The 16,805-nt window shown below is 42.5% G+C and overlaps 2 protein-coding genes across 3 annotated transcripts; one reads left to right on the top strand and one right to left on the bottom strand.

Moving 5' to 3' along the window:
• Positions 1–2,965: 2,965 nt before the first annotated feature.
• On the bottom strand, positions 2,966–5,684 carry hddc3 (HD domain containing 3). The gene is made up of 4 exons (XM_066701555.1): positions 5,563–5,684; positions 4,612–4,667; positions 3,716–3,956; positions 2,966–3,303 (listed from the first exon to the last, which is right to left on the bottom strand). Exons 1-4 carry the CDS (start codon positions 5,672–5,674, stop codon positions 3,173–3,175), a joined length of 540 nt encoding a protein of 179 aa, XP_066557652.1. The 5' UTR covers positions 5,675–5,684; the 3' UTR covers positions 2,966–3,172.
• A 273-nt stretch (positions 5,685–5,957) lies between these two features.
• vps33b (VPS33B late endosome and lysosome associated) lies at positions 5,958–16,668 on the top strand. Of its 2 annotated transcripts, none has more exons than XM_066701550.1 (24): positions 5,958–6,058; positions 7,139–7,271; positions 7,454–7,534; positions 7,763–7,824; positions 8,020–8,069; positions 8,329–8,396; positions 8,778–8,823; positions 9,177–9,271; positions 9,408–9,512; positions 9,596–9,686; positions 9,972–10,049; positions 10,452–10,525; positions 10,608–10,694; positions 10,923–11,013; positions 11,205–11,279; positions 11,425–11,489; positions 11,641–11,695; positions 11,818–11,864; positions 12,162–12,294; positions 12,592–12,665; positions 12,747–12,848; positions 13,140–13,215; positions 13,435–13,554; positions 14,182–16,668. In XM_066701550.1, exons 1-24 carry the CDS (start codon positions 5,958–5,960, stop codon positions 14,259–14,261), a joined length of 1,989 nt encoding a protein of 662 aa, XP_066557647.1. In that variant the 3' UTR covers positions 14,262–16,668. The 2 variants fall into 2 exon arrangements, with proteins under 2 accessions (XP_066557647.1, XP_066557646.1); XM_066701549.1 differs by having other exon boundaries at positions 13,432–13,554.
• Positions 16,669–16,805: the final 137 nt, after the last annotated feature.

The following is a 16,805-nucleotide window of genomic DNA, read 5'->3' as shown; positions in this document are numbered from 1 at the left end:
CAGCGCCGTTACTAGTTAAAATAAACGGAAGGATAATAATCGGATGGTCGCAGCCGATGGTATTAATACTGTATGCCAGCTGGTGTCCAGGCTGTGTGTTGAATGTGTGCAGGACAATCCAGAGACAGTCCGTGTGAAGGAACACGATTCATTAACGTGTCCATTGACAAGACAATGAATAAATAAATACAGCAGATCTGGGTTTCCTCTAAAACATAAGAACTGGTTTAATAAATTTGTCCAAAAACGCCATGACTAAGACGCGCACTTTAGTTCAATTAAAGCTGCTATATTGTATCCGGATGATTAATGTGAAACGTGTGTATTTTGTTTCAGCTGTAACTTGCCCGGGTTAAGGATCTGATAAGTACATTATAAATAATACGCCAAAAAGTATCGTTTGCAGTTACAAATCTGTAGTAAGTAGTAAATTAAGGGAGTCACGCTGTGCCGTTTAAAATACATATATAATAGCACAAATGATGACGATAATAATACATATTTGCTATTTAGTATTATTGTTGCGCATGGAAACCTATTCTTATGTGAACATGCTTGTGTGAATATAATGTCTCTACACGTTCAGCTCTTCCTGATATCTCTGAACAGAAACGTGTATTTATTGCGCTGATTACAATCATGTAAAGCAGAAAGAATAAAACGGACACAAAAATCCTTTCCTCGTCAGGCTGTGTCGCTCGCAGTGTTTCCTGTCTGTTTTTAAAACGAAACACAAACCAAACCCACAGCCGCTGCTCCTCCATCAGAGGACGGATCACAGCGGCTGGTTCTGCAGTAAAAGCTCCGGGACTCCGGCTCGGCCTGGCAGACACGACGCTTAAGCCGGCGGAACCGAGACATAAATCAGCCCTGCCTTTTGCTCAGTATCTCATGGTCTGCCGCCTCCCTCCCAACAGTTAGCAGACAAAAAGCAATTACAGAAAAAAAAAAAAAAAAAAAAACATTTTATATAAATGCATTTATTGATTTTAAAAAAAATGTATGTATAAAGATTTTGTATATTTAAACATTTCAAGATATGAAGAAGAACAAGAAATAGTGGTGTAGATATTTAACTTGGATTTGGAAACCTTATTCTAAATAGCCTACCTACACTGTAGCCTATAGTTTGTGTGTTTGGATTGAGAAACTATAAGTAGGCCTAACAAGATGTTGGTAACACACATTTTGACTCTATAAGATTCTATAGAGTTACCATAAAATCATATTTTACTTCTGCACAGACTTCTGTTGAAGATACCCCCCTCCCCTCCACAGACACAGACACAGACACATGCCCCTTCTCCTTTTCCCGGCTGTGGTGGCCCTCTCCCAGGCTGCAGAGTGGGGAGATTACTGTCTGCTGATGTACATTGTGCGGTGTAGTCGTTTGGTTCCTCTCTTGATCTCCCCATAAATACAGATGATGAGTAGGAGGCAGAAGCCATTGAAGACAGAGACACCAAACAGACTGTACCAGAAACATGGACCTGGAATCCCTGTCACAACACAACTCAATGTTTAGACAGATAGCTGCAGTTGACTGTATGCGATAAAACACTAAAACAGATGCATTGAAACACTATCAAAAATATGAATCAATCAGCATACTATCTACTGACTTCTATAATATAAATATATCATCAACATCTATTAGCAATGCAAGTGTTCAGAGGAACATGCTAATATTAAAGCATATTATGCATACAGGGAGAAATCACAAGTTTGTCACAGTAGCATCTTGGTAGCGAAGAGCTGGTTAATTACTGTGTTAATATTTGCATAAATCTTACTTGGAATACAAATAAATGCATAAGCGGTTTTATTATAAAAACATAATCTACTGAGATGCAGTTCAGTTTAGACTTCTCATAACCTAATTTGACTGGAAATTAAAAATACTATTCTGTAGACGATAGAAAAGGCAGAACTTACTAAATCCAAGGGCTTCAATATAAAATACATTGTCTTCTTCAAGGAAGCCTAAAAATACAATTAAAAATGTCTCATTAAAATTAATGTCAACTGTTGCTATTAGATATAGCAATCCTGCAAGTTATTAAAATTAACACAACGAAGTAAAAAACTGCAGATTACAAAACTTACAAATCCTTCTTATTATTTCACAGATATAACCTGAAGTGATGTTAAAAGCAAAAAAAAGCACATTAGTGTTTGGACACTTGTATATACCAAATCATCCCATCCCAGCTTCTCGGGCTTTGAGTGAAAACCTGCTACTGTACTTTGAAAGTATCCAGAATTACAAAACTAATATTAGCTAAACTTCACCCCAAAAAGTTTACTTTCTTTTGAACTAGTCATTTTTTTAAGGAGTGTTCCAACAAAGCACATAAATTACCTCCAACTCCAACAATGAGCACAGCAAAGCAGCCGAGGGAAAGAACCTTCATGTTTATATCCATGTCACTTATTCTTGGCAGAGCTGCCGAACATAGGACTTCTGAACATTGTTGGCCAAATTTGACTTCTACAACAGGAAGCACTGACTGCAGAAGTGAGAAACAAATATATATCTAGGAGGGTGGAGTGATTATGCAGCAGCACTAAGTGGAGACTGTTTTCTCTAATGTGTGAAAATAGACCAGAACCTGTATGAAGGTGCACGTTTTATCTTGATAGCTACTTGACAGAACTACCAGCGTGTGACAAGAAAATACCACAGTTATCAGCATTTGCAAAAGAAACAAACAGATTCCTCAATTTTTAAGCTTCAATCAAACATCTAATTTCTCTTTTTCATCTAATGGGAAATTAAAGTTTTATAGAGTTGTATGAATTCCTCAATTGTAACCTAACATTTACATTATTAGAAAAGCAGAAGAATGTATACGCTTTGTGTGTGTGTGTGTGTGGGGGGGGTTTCACCTCAGGCATAAATAGCATTTCCTGTTGCTACACAACACAAAATGTAGTAAAATGACTCATCTATGACACCACAGCCTCACATTAAAACCCTTGGACTTTATTGACATAAATAGAACCAACAGACACCAAGAGCTCCCAATGTGGAGGCCAGAGCTCTCAGTGTCCGAATGCTGCTGGAGGTGCGCTCAGTCAGTCCTTCTCCCAACTGGAGAGGGGCGGTGATGTGAGGAGTCCTGCACAGACAGAGGGGTGAGGTTGAGGTGGGGGTGTGTCCTTCTGCGTGTCAGGTCTCGATGCCTCTCTCCCTGAATAGCTGCTGCAGTCTTTCCTCCAGTATGGCGTTGGTGCCCCGCAGTCCCCTCACCACTTCCGCAGCCCACAGAAAGTACTCCTGTACTCGCTCTGGTGTCCAGCCTGCCACAACACACACACACACACACGATCTGATCAGAGACATCCATTCTGCACTGGGAGTGCATTGCAATGAAAAACATTAAACCCCTGGTTCATGCACATTAGGAGATGCACAGTTAAACTGAAGGTGTATAAATTGAACTAAATAGCCTCTTTGGGGTACAGCAAAAGGGGAACTGTGCAGAGATTTAAATGCAAGACTTTAATTTAAGATTTACATGAAACTTTACAAATCCCCATTTTGATACTAGTCTTTGCAAAATGCTGTTAGATCTCACTTTGAAAAAGCGCTCAGGATATTAAACACGGATCAAAATGACTCCTCTGACACAGCCCACTGTTAGTTCATGCCCTACGCCTCTGTGGTCCCACAGCAGGGAGGACCTTGGCCTGCCCTGCCCCAATGACTCACCAGTGGGGGTGGTGCGGTTGAGGTCCCTCAAGTTGTACAGTTTGTCTGCCAGTTTGACCAGCTTGGCCTGGTAGCTGCAGTGGGGAGCGTGCATTACTTGCAGCCGCTTCCTCTCCTGCTTGGGCAGGGACTTGTCATCCGTCACCTCCTGGACGATCCGTGCTACCGTCCCCCCGAAAACTCCCTCCAGCTCCCCCAGCGTGGTGTCAGTGTCTTCCACTGTGTCATGGAGCAGAGCTGCCTATAGGGGACACATACACACAGGTAGCTGTCCTAACATCTAACTGTACAATAAAATACAGATCATCTGAATTTTGGGGGAAATATGCAGTAGCAGGGTACAGTCAAACGCATGTAGATCAGAGCAACATAAAACACTTAATTGTTGTGCTTTAAAATTGCATATAATTTGCAGTGCCTGTTTTGCATCGCTCCCTAAAATATACATAGTTTTATTGCATACCTTGTTTCTTTACATGCTGGACTCACAGTTGTGTATGAAATATTGAGTGATGACACATTTAACCACACTGTGTTGACTGCACAGAGGGTCACCTCGATCCCTGGATTGTGGTATAAACTACAGTCATGTTGATTTAAATTTCGAATTCACCAATATTGAATATAACGTGTGTTTGTAGAAGCAAACTACACTGCAGCTATTATGTGCAATGCACTTTCCAGAGATAACTACCCTCACTGTAAATGTTATTTTAGTAAGGCCAGAACAATGTGTTTAGAATGGAAACTAAGCCAGAACACAATTCAATGTTTATTGGCACAGATCCCAACACGGCCAGCATGAGGGTGTAGTGTTACTAACAGACGTTTTCTTCTGAACCGGTATGTCTATCCCCAGGAGCATGATATACGCAACAGAACCCAAGTATATTCACCTGTAAAACTGCGATGTCTGTAATTCCACATTCATGACTCAAAATTCTGGCCACCCCTGAAAATGATCAAAGAAACAATGTTTTTACATAAACAGAGAAGGAAAAATATACATTTGTATTTTCATCAGTAATGTCAGAAAACAGGAAAGGCTGGAATTTCATCAGAAATAAGTTGAATTGTGCTTTACACTAGCAGTCCCGGTCCTGAGTAAGAACTGAATGGCTGTGTCTGCTGTATGTGGAATTTCACCAAGGCCCTGCATCATGGGGACTACATGTTTTACAGACAAGAGTACACTCCCAAAATATAATCAGACCCCATTACTGTTCAGCTCCAACGCTTACCTTTCCATAGTCTTAACAGGCTCGTCTATATGTATAAACGTATGTCAAAGTATGGTCTAAAATCAGAGCTAGGGAGACATGCCAGGGGACTGCGCCCTGTGTGTGCCCTGGCTCTCCACAAGGCCTTGGCAATACAACTAAAACAAAAACTGTTGATTCATGACGACGGACTGTGTGTGTATGGAGTGCATCTGTGAAAGAAAAGACGTCTACACTTCGTTGGAAATATCCGATGTACAATGCTCGGATTAAAATGTCGTGTACAACGCATCAGTCGTCTTGCATGACTAAGCACACGATGTAAACACACGTTACGACGCGACTGCAGGGATACATCATTGTTAGTATAGCTGGGTAGAAGCAGCAGTAGCAGTATGTGCCAGCAGCATAGCCATTGTGAAATTGTATCAAAGCAAATGCAGCTAAAGCATCTGCATGCAATCGAATAAGAGAAGGGGGAGACTTATGCAATTCATTCACGAGTAATACATTGTCTCCTACGGTTTTACGGACAAAACGCCACACTCTCCCATTTCCATTACTTCCCTTTATTGTAGCGAGAGATAATAGGGATCCCCCTGCCCCTCTCCTGCACAACCGACTTACCGATAGGGTGGTTGATGTAAGGAGTGGCTTCGGGGTCCTTACGCCGTTGATTTTTGTGTTTCTCTGCTGCAAAGTTCACTGTTTCCAATAGCAAAGCCGATTCGAAATTCATAATGTTAATGTACGATGCAGCGGCAGGGTTGTTGGTATATAAAGAAAAGTTTGATTCAATATTGTCTTCTTCCAACTACTACGCCTCCTCGTGGCAGAAAACAGAAATGTAGCTCTGGACGCAAATCGAGACAATACAGTCGCACCCCCGTAATGCGCCCTCAACGCTATAAACAGTACGTTGAAAGAATTGGAAATCAACTCTATTCTATATGCATATGACTAATACATTTTCTGATGACAGCAATTTTTAAGAATGAAAGGGTTTAAAATCCAGCGTCACAATGTCCCCTTCCAATCCTCCCGGATGTGTCGCGCTTTATTGTTGTCCGGGCTCCTACAAGCACACGCAACAGTGCTTCCGCAAGAAGGGAAGCAGTAGCAGGTAAAATGTTTCCATTCTTATAACATCCAAAGATCTCGGTTAATATAAGCCCTGACAATATTTCGTTTTTTTTTTAATTAGTCTCTACTTATTGATGTAGAGGTTTTGCACTGATCGCATTATGATGATGGGAGCACGTATAGATGGACTCGAATTCAGCTGTTGTGGATGTCACTTGACATACGGAATGTACAATCGTTAAGCCAATAGGTTTCTCTTAAGACCGATGCATCATATTTCAATAGGTTACAACCTGTATGTTTTGGTCTGAGAGGAATCAAATGTATGATGACGTTGTCACGGATCGACACAATATAACACCCTGAACCAAGGATATATGTATAGTGTATTTCAGCATACATATCTTTCCTTCGGTCTGTGCATTCCGATCGTTCGTGACGTTTTTCGATATCTGCGATTTAATCAGCAATAAAGCGCGTCTTTCATCTGTACTATAACCCCATGCTGATATAAATGCCTGAGTCAAGTGATTAGACGCTGTAATGTACAGCTAACTATTGTTCATAAGTGATTGTTAGTGCTTTCGGCTGAAACTGGGTATAGGGCAACATTGAGGTGTGGGGTTAGGGATAGGGTCAGATTTGTTTCTTTCTAATAGTCATTTTCATAAGAATTACACATGAGAATAGTTGTTTTTCGGTTTCATAATGTTACACTTAAAAGTTAATAGTTTAACATGGGATTAGTGCTCATATTGGAGTCCTATTGGGCTAGTGTAGGCTGAGGTTAGGGTTCTTATTATGCTTAGATTATTGCTTGTGGGTTACATTTTAACCAGGTTTAATAGAGTGTAATCACATGCTGCTTTGGTTCAGCTTCTTTTATTTGTGTATTTATTTATTTTTGGACTGGTTTTGCTCTGTAGAACACTGAGGTTCTCAGCAGTCTAACTAAGTGTACTGGGAATGGCATTCTGAAGCTAAGACCAAGTTCACAGCTCTGTCCAGTGGCGATAAGGCTCCCCTGATCAGTACCCATGGCAGCCCTCAGTAAATGTGCAGTATGTGACGGTCTGTGCTGTACTCTGGGTTTCTAACTGGCTTCTGTGGTGTTTCCCAGGGACAGCTGTGAGTCCCTGTGGCTGCCTTCTGCTCTCATGGCTCTCAGCAGCAGGAGAGATGCCCCAGAGCCCCCTGACTTCTCCCTTCTGAAGAGGCTGGCAAGGGACCAGCTTATCTACCTGCTGGAACAGGTATAGCACCATTGAATGCTACAAGGCTGTGTTTCTGTACATTAATGGGAGGAGTGATATGGGGCTGTTTAATGCCCCTGCTCCAATCAAATGCATAAAGACATTACATTTATAGGTAATTGCATGAGAGTATAAATCACTCATGAAATGCAAATTGATTGTCTCTTCTCCCTTGTTTTCAGTTACCAGGGAAGAAAGATCTGTTTATTGAAGCTGATCTCATGAGCCCACTGGACCGCATAGCCAACGTCTCCACACTCAAGGTTTTTAGTCTTTCAAACTGTTTGAATTTCTGCAAATGGTCTGAACCTGCACCTCATTCTTTTTGTATACACTGTATCTTCTGTTTCATGTGTTTAGAAGGACTCAGTGGAAGGAAGCAGCTATATTATTATACTGTATTCTTATATACAGCTTAATAGATGCCCTTAACTGCATTGGTAAGCACTTTGTGGCCGAATCTGAAACACTTTATTTCATTTGAACTGCAGCAACATGAAGTGGACAAGCTTTACAAGCTGGATAACAAGCCCATTGTCAGCCTCTGTGATCAGTGAGTATCTGGATTCCCACAATTCCCTAGTAACTATTACTGGTGGCCTAAACTATGAGATTTGAAAATAGTGTTTGCTTTGAAATGAAAGATGTCAAATGTAGGGACACTCGCATGCTTTGGGAAAATGGAACCACACTATTTGACTGCTGATGTCGCATGAAAGATTCCTGACTGTTCCTCTGCTTCCTGTAGGCTGTGCTTCCTCATTCGGCCACGGATACAGACTGTGAAGTGGATTGCTGGTGAGTAGGAGGCATGAGAGAGAGACGGCTAGTGAGGAGGAACAGATTGGGGTCGAGGAGTGAGATAACGAGCAAGAGACCTTCGTGTACATTGTATGACTCTGCAGAGGTCAGATTGTAACGAATCAAATGACAGCCTGATTTACTGCAAATCAGACTAAATTAAAACCTATCAAGCTATTACTGGGAGCCATACATTATTGTACTGCTCAAAGGCACAGTTTGAGCACTACTGTTCCCTTCTCTTTCTGCTTTCCAGAGATTGTGAACGTAGACAAGCAAGCGGGGAGATTCAGAAGGTACAAGATCATTTTCACCCCACAGAAGGTGAGATCCCCACGCCTTGTCTTTTGGTTTACTTTGGGATAAAACTGGACTCTGTAGCCTGCACCCTTGTAAAAGAGTTTGAGGTATCGATGTACTGCACTTAGGCATAGCCTTGTCACAAGACATTAAGCATACTTCTGAAATTGTGGAAATAGTGTATGTAAATTAGATGATGAAAAGCATCTCTGAAAGCTGTCCTCCTACAGATAGTAGGATGTGCCAGCTTTAGAGGTAGCAATAGACTTATGGAAAGTGAGACAGTGACAGTTTGAGTGCAGGAGTTCTGGGGTTGTTTGAAGACAGAAAGGTCCACAGGCTGAGAGACAGAAGAGAGGTTTTGATTGGCTGTGTTATAACTGCTTCTCCTCTGTGTTTTTGCAGTTCTGTGCCTGTGAGACAGTTTTGGAGGAACAGGGGATATATGGAGGTAAGTGGGCCCCTACAGTACTTCTGCATTCACAGTGTGAAGCTGGACATTTCTATGACCCTGAAATAAACTGCGACCCAAAAATGGCCAATTTCAATTAGATAATATAAAGTGTGTTTTTTTTATTTTATTTATTATTCAAATTGTTTTTAAGCAGCGAAATTAGTTATCCTGATTTGCAGTGTCTTATTTCCACTGTTTGAGTTTAGCTACATTGTCCATCTTTGGATTTCCAGTGCTGTTGATGAACAGTGCAGTCAACATTATGACACTAGGGCCTGGAGTGGGGCATTAGTGTGAGTGTCCAATCAGAGAGTCTGACCCTCAGGTGTCTGTACTGTTACTTCCTGCAGATGTCAGTACTGATGAATGGGCATTCTACCTCTTGCCACTCGATGATGACATCATTAGTATGGAGCTTCCGGAATTCTTCAGAGACAACTTCCTGGTAATCGTCCACTGAGATGTTCCCAATCCTTTGCTGATTCAGACCAAAACCCCTTACTACATTATCTTGTCCACTGGTAATGCAGTGCTGGTAGTGCAGTGCTGAGACCATGTCCTCTCACCCTTGTCTTTCCCAGGAAGGGGACCAGCGCTGGGTGACGACGGCAGCTAGGGCCTTACACCTCCTGCACTCTCTGTACGGCCCTTTCTCCAAAGCATATGGGATTGGTCGCTGTGCCAAGGTAGGCCACAGACATTGCTATTACAGGCCAACTGGCCCAGCCCAGCCTGAGCCTGAGAGTGACCCGTGTCCTGTTGGGTTTAGATGACATACGAGACATGGCGAGAGCTAGTGGAGGAGGGAGAGCAGAAAAGCCAACAGCCTGAGATCGGGAGCGTCTTCCTCGTTGACAGAGGTCCAGAACCATTATTTTTGTGGGGGTTGGGGACGACAACTATAATGTGTGTGTAAGGAGCTTTTAAATTAACTGCAGATGGGCAAAATAGTGATTTTATTTAGTACTATGCAGATGCCTACCTTTTGTCTTTGCATTTGTCACTTAATAAAAATGCCACTTGAATAACAATCTTCATGTTTCTTCACCACAGTTTTAAATTCAGTGTTTGATAAGTAAAATGTGGTGGTGGATCCATTTTTCTAATTGCCTTTTCTGCTCGGTCTCTGTATCTGTATTGTGTAGATGTGGATTTTGTAACTTCGCTGTGCTCCCAGGTTGTGTATGAAGGACTAGTGGATGATATATTCAGGATTAAGTGTGGTGAGTGTTGTCTTTTACACCCTTTGAACTCTCTACTCTCTCTCCACATCCCTAGGGTATTTTTCTTTTGAAGTCTGAACTAAAACGCTTGACTGGATAAATCTGTATGACAGCACTGCCTGCCGAAGGGAGCAATGTTTAAAATTGACTTTATAATGTAATCAGAAGTCATTTAACCACTTGGCAGAGATGCCAGAAAACTAAAATTGCTTTGATTAATTGAACTAGGCAGTTTACACCATCTGAGCCTGCAGGACTCATTGCAAGTAATAGATGGATAGTGTCTGTTCTTCTAGTAGAAGACTTGTACATGCCCATATCTGTTTGTCAGATATTTCTTGCCATCCACTCAGTCCCTACTTCAGCAAATCAAATCTTCTGCTGTGGCTCTTCCCTCTGCAGGTAGCGTGCAGTTTGGTCCTGATGTCACTTCCTCCGAGAAGAGTTTAAAGGTGATGCTTAACTCTCAGGATAAGGTGAGTGTTCTGAGGATCCATGGTGCAGTCAGAGAGTGGGCTGTAAGCAGCAGAAATCACTAACGCACTGCATGTGTTTCAGGTGTTCAATGAGATCAGGAATGAGCATTTCTCCAATGTCTTTGGATTTCTGAGCCAGAAGGCCCGAAACCTTCAGACTGCTTATGATGTGAGTGTTTCTTTGACGTTTCTTTGAGGCTTTAACAAAGTAGTTTTTCCTCCCCCTTATTTCTGTACAGCTTTTAATTTGGATATTCTCAAAAATATTAACACAAATCAGGGGGCGATAGTGAAAAGATACTCTTTCACTTACATGTACCGCTTCCCTTCCCTTCCCTTTTTGTGTGTCTGTGTCTCCCTGATTCCTCTCTTGACCTTGCCCTCACTGTCTCTGCAGAAAAGGCGTGGGATGGATATTCAGCAGATGAAAACATTTGTCTCCGAGGAGCTGAAGGGGTTAAAACAGGAGCACCGCCTTCTGAGTCTGCGTGAGTATCTGCCCACAGTCCTCTAGCCAGCTTAGAGACTCCTCATACCCCATTCAGGATGACCGATCCTGTAGTGTAACTCTCCAATATGCAGCCCCCTCAGCCTCACTCACCGTCTCTCTCTGCACTGCCCCTGCTTCGGCTTTGCTTTGATAAATTAGGTCTAAGTGGAAGGTTTTTATTTCCCTCAGATATCGGGGCCAGTGAGTCCATCATGAAGAAGAAAACCAAGCAAGACTTTCAGGAGCTGTTGAAGACGGAGCACTGTGAGTCTGTGTGGGAAGTGTGTGGCTGTGCACCTGTGGTTCAGGATGCACAGATCACAAAATATTTGGGTGTTCTGCTCCGTCTGCAATGTGACAGCAACATGAGACTTTTTTTTTTCTTTCTTCTGCATTCCCATAACTGCAGCTCTGTTGGAAGGATTTGACATCCGGGAGTGCATTGCCTACATAGAGGAGCACATCGACAGGCAGGTGAGTGTGGAACAGACGGGGGAGACCTGGGCAGGGAAATCACATGGCAGCATGTATTTCATTTGTCAAAAAAATAGCACATTGAAGTTATTTGTCAGAGAAAGGTACCTACCTCTCCAATGGCTGAGATGCTCTGTCCTGCTGCCCCCAGGTCTCCATGATTGACAGCCTGCGTCTCCTGTGCCTCCTGTCCCTCACTGAGAATGGTTAGTCTGTGAGACCTCTTCACATTTCCGTGGGGGGGTGGAGAGTGTTAGCATCTATCCAGCAGTCTTCCTGGATCCAAATGATCCACAATTAATAATCCTGTGTTCATTTCTGATTTTAGGTTTACTCCCCAAGGATTACCGTTCCCTGAAAGCTCAGTATCTGCAGGTGAGTTTACCTAGTTTAACTAGTCTGGAGAAGTTATATGTCCACTCAGGGGTTTAAAGAGGACGTGCCTCTCTTTGGACTTAATAGAAATGTGGCTTCTGGAATCATCAGTTCTGTCTCAATCATTCTACTGTTTGGAAATCTATTCTGAGAGATGAGTTTTTCTTCTTTGAAATGATCTTATAAGTATTTACTTAAAGATCTCTTTAAGTATTTGACCTGGAGTCAGATATGATTCATCCCCTCTCTCTCTCTCTCTCTCTCTCTCTCTCTCTCTCTCTCTTTTCTGCCACTCAGAGCTATGGCACAGAGCACCTGCTGACCTTTGCCAACCTGCGCCAGTTGGGCCTGTTGGTGGAGCAGCAGCCTGGGGAGACTCTCACAGCCATGGAGAGCAAAGTAGGCAAACTGGTCAATGACAAGACTGCAGGTGAGATATACAGGCGGGGAAGAAAGGGTTGAAGTAGATGTTCAGACAGGAGGTCAGGTTGCATGACACCATGGGTAGCAGTGCTGCTTGAAAGGCTGTCATGGAGATCAGTATTGACGCATGTAGACGGAACAAGCAGAGCAGAAACACATATTATCCACGAAATTATAATATCAGCATTAACAAAAAAACAAAACACAGTCAGAAAATTATAACCTTGAATGAATCAGGACCAGGAGCTACAACCCTGTGGATAGGCTGTAGCATGCTCTCTAACACAAGTGGATATGTTTCCAGGGAAGCTGACTGATGCCTTCTCGTCTCTGGCGAAGAAAGGCAATTTCCGAGGGCTGAGTAAGAAACTGGCTCTGGTGAGTAGCCCGGTGTGACGGTGAGAGTGGCCCTGGTGAGGCAGATGGCTGTGTGCTGACTCTGCCCTTGTCTGTCTGCAGGTGCCCAAGTCAGGTGGAGAGTACGACCTGCGCACCCCTCGGGATATGGCCTACATCTTCAGTGGTGCCTACATCCCTCTCAGCTGCAAGCTCATTGAGCAGGTGGGCTGCCACACCTCGCTTTATGGACTTTCGTTGTTGTTGTTATTTTTTTATCTATCTAGACAATACATTGGAACATATTAGCTAATTGTATTGACAGTAAACCTTGTACTGGCATTTGAATAAGTATGCAGATGTTTTGAGGATTATTGTGAAAACTCAACTATGACTCAGGGCCAACACTAATCTTGATTCCAAGCATTACAATTAACTTTAATTAAGGCCAACAGTGCAGATTTACTCAGTTTCCCTACTGTGTGCTGAAGAGGCCTGACTTTGTGCTGTGTGCAGGTGCTGGAGCGAGATAGCTGGACGGGGATGGAGGAGGTCACACGGCTGCTCAATGGGAATGAGTTTGCAGTGACAGGTGAGGGAGAGTGGGTCGTCTTGGAAATCGAGACAAAATCACCCATAGCCCTGCATAATGTCTTTATTTTGATCGCATCTTAAGAGCTTCTCTGGTGTATCTTCTCACCTGGCCTTGCTGTGAGTCTCTTGTGACTGCGTGGAGTGGTCAGTGTCCAATCCGATGCAGAGAGTGTCTCAGCCTGCTGCCCCCCATTAATCACCACTGTACTTCCAGCAGGTAGCAATGGTACCGAAGTCAGGCCCAGGACAGACTCCCAGAACATCATCCTGGTCATGTTTCTGGGCGGCTGTACCTACTCTGAGATCTCAGCACTGCGCTTCCTGGGGAGAGAGAGAGGTGAGGAGGCTCTGTTCAATAACTAAGATGGAAATATAAATGACCTGGACTGTTTCTGTGATTGTTTTATTTAAAAATATTATGCTGAGATAATTTGAAGTTGGACTAGAAAGAACAGAAAACAAACCAAGTTTCACACAAGCAAATGAACAGGGGTGAAAGTCACAGATTGTTAGCAATAGTGTGAAAAATCCACACAGCAAAACCTGTTTTCTCCACCTAGGAGATGAAGGGTGGTTTTATACAAAGGCTAAAACAAAGCACTGGTTTCACAACCATTATTCAGAGGTGAACTGAAACTTCAGGGCTGGTACAAGTGTTAATCTTCGGTCCAAACTGAGGTATTAACAGAATAGAAAGAGACAGGTGTAATACCCAGTGATACATACGGCAAGTACTTTAATGAATTCATAAAGGTGAAATAATTATGTGCTTAAGGTGTAGATAAAGGTGTAGATAATAATACATCTCTATATGACATTGTTTGTTATACATACAGCAGTTAAGTGTTTTAATGTCGGCATTTTCCATCGAAATCTGTTTTATTTGTTGCCTACATCAAGTCATAGATGAGATTGTTTTTTTAGAGATGCTAAAGTGAGAACTCTTCCTTCTTGTCCTTTCAAGGGTACAAATTCATTGTGGTGACAACCGCCATCACCAACAGTGCCAGGCTGCTGGAGGCCCTGGTGGACAGCCGAGCCTGACTCCCCTGCAGCACTTTGTGAAATGGCAGCAGGGAGCTCCCATAGGAATGACAGAAAAGGAGGGAAGCTGTGCTGAGCGACACTCTGGGTGGCGTGTTAGTGCCTCATTCTTTATGAGAGGAAAGAAAAGGCATTGGCGTTTCTGATGGTCAGACATTCTGCTAAAGTGGGACTAATTTATTTATAAAATACATGTATTTATATTTCTTCACAGTCACAAGAGAGACAACAAACTTTATCCAAGCTAGTATTAAGAGAAGACCAGGCAATTCAAACTCCCTACAACCTTTGTTTATCTTGCCTGGTTAGGTCCCTTATTCCATCAAATGTTTTACATTCTACCCTTAATAAAAATAAGTACAGTTATGTGCACTATAAGTATACTTTACTATATACTTAAGGTGTACTGATTGCATGCCTAAGTAATCTGAAAGTGTGCTTATCTGTACTTCTTTCTTGTAAGGGTAGAGGAGGAATTTAAAATATATGACCAGCAGGCTCAGAAGGCCTCAGAGTATTGTAAACTAATCGTGGCACAGGATTTGTGATGTAAAACAAGACAAAAAAAGAATCCAAGAAAGGTAACTGACAATAAAGAAATCCATTTCATGCAATTGACATGGTGGTACATTTCCTGTGCCTTCCTGTTGAAGGGTATTTATATGACTTTACATCAGATCATAGGCAGACATAGATGCCAGGCTGCTCTGGAAACAGGTGGAGGGGTTTCAGACAAGGCAGCAGAACTCATGTCTTTACAGACGTACATGAGGAATTTAGGGGCATGCAGATTTTGAGTTAAGGTGAAGATATTTCCTAGGAATGTTAACACACGGGTTTTTCACGTCCACAGATAATCTAAGCAGAGAAAAATACAGGAAGCAGCTACATTTAATATATAAACAGGAAATATCACACTAAACACTACAATTTCAAGGGATTTTATGTTTTTTTGAAGGGGTATACAATGTACACTCACCTAAAGGATTATTAGGAACACCATACTAATACTGTGTTTGACCCCCTTTCGCCTTCAGAACTGCCTTAATTCTACGTGGCATTGATTCAACAAGGTGCTGAAAGCATTCTTTAGAAATGTTGGCCCATATTGATAGGATAGCATCTTGCAGTTGATGGAGATTTGTGGGATGCACACCCAGGGCACGAAGCTCCTGTTCCACCACATCCCAAAGATGCTCTATTGGGTTGAGATCTGGTGACTGTGGGGGCCAGTTTAGTACAGTGAACTCATTGTCATGTTCAAGAAACCAATTGGAAATGATTCAACCTTTGTGACATGGTGCATTATCCTGCTGGAAGTAGCCATCAGAGGATGGGTACATGGTGGTCATAAAGGGATGGACATGGTCAGAAACAATGCTCAGGTAGGCCGTGGCATTTAAACGATGCCCAATTGGCACTAAGGGGCCTAAAGTGTGCCAAGAAAACATCCCCCACACCATTACACCACCACCACCAGCCTGCACAGTGGTAACAAGGCATGATGGATCCATGTTCTCATTCTGTCTCTACCATCTGAATGTCTCAACAGAAATCGAGACTCATCGGACCAGGCAACATTTTTCCAGTCTTCAACTGTCCAATTTTGGTGAGCTTGTGCAAATTGTAGCCTCTTTTTCCTATTTGTAGTGGAGATGAGTGGTACCCGGTGGGGTCTTCTGCTGTTGTAGCCCATCCGCCTCAAGGTTGTACGTGTTGTGGCTTCACAAATGCTTTGCTGCATACCTCGGTTGTAACGAATGGTTATTTCAGTCAAAGTTGCTCTTCTATCAGCTTGAATCAGTCGGCCCATTCTCCTCTGACCTCTAGCATCAACAAGGCATTTTCGCCCACAGGACTGCCGCATACTGAATGTTTTTACCTTTTCACACCATTCTTTGTAAACCCTAGAAATGGTTGTGCGTGAAAATCCCAGTAACTGAGCAGATTGTGAAATACTCAGACCGGCCCTTCTGGCACCAACAACCATGCCACGCTCAAAATTGCTTAAATCACCTTTCTTTCCCATTCAGACATTCAGTTTGGAGTTCAGGAGATTGTCTTGACCAGGACCACACCCCTAAATGCATTGAGGCAACTGCCATGTGATTGGTTGGTTAGATAATTGCATTAATGAGAAATTGAACAGGTGTTCCTAATAATCCTTTAGGTGAGTGTATATTATTTTTGAAATCATGTCAGTTTTAGAGAACATTCTGTAGTATCCTCAATATTCACACATAACATACAGTGTTGCTTAAATTGAATCCCCACCCCTTACCCTTTTGCTTTACTGGTCTCTGTCCACACCCCTCTGAACTGTTCCACATAGACTTGTTGATAATGAAACTCTGGGAACTTTGTATTAGACCGCTTTTGAGAATAAAAATGTGCAGACAATAAATGACTCCATTGTGAGTCTTTCTTGTTTTGTGTCCACATTTATTCAAGTGTTTATGCAGTACAAACCTCTGACTTTTAATCTAATGTTTTCCTGTTGATCTAAGCCTTCGAGAAGGGGTGATTCAAGTGAGGCCGACTGAA

Source organism: Amia ocellicauda, chromosome 4 (assembly GCF_036373705.1).
Source record: "Amia ocellicauda isolate fAmiCal2 chromosome 4, fAmiCal2.hap1, whole genome shotgun sequence".
NCBI classification, from domain to species: Eukaryota; Metazoa; Chordata; class Actinopteri; order Amiiformes; family Amiidae; genus Amia; species Amia ocellicauda.
Note: the sequence above shows the minus strand (reverse complement) of the source record. Positions and strands in the feature narration are given on the sequence as shown.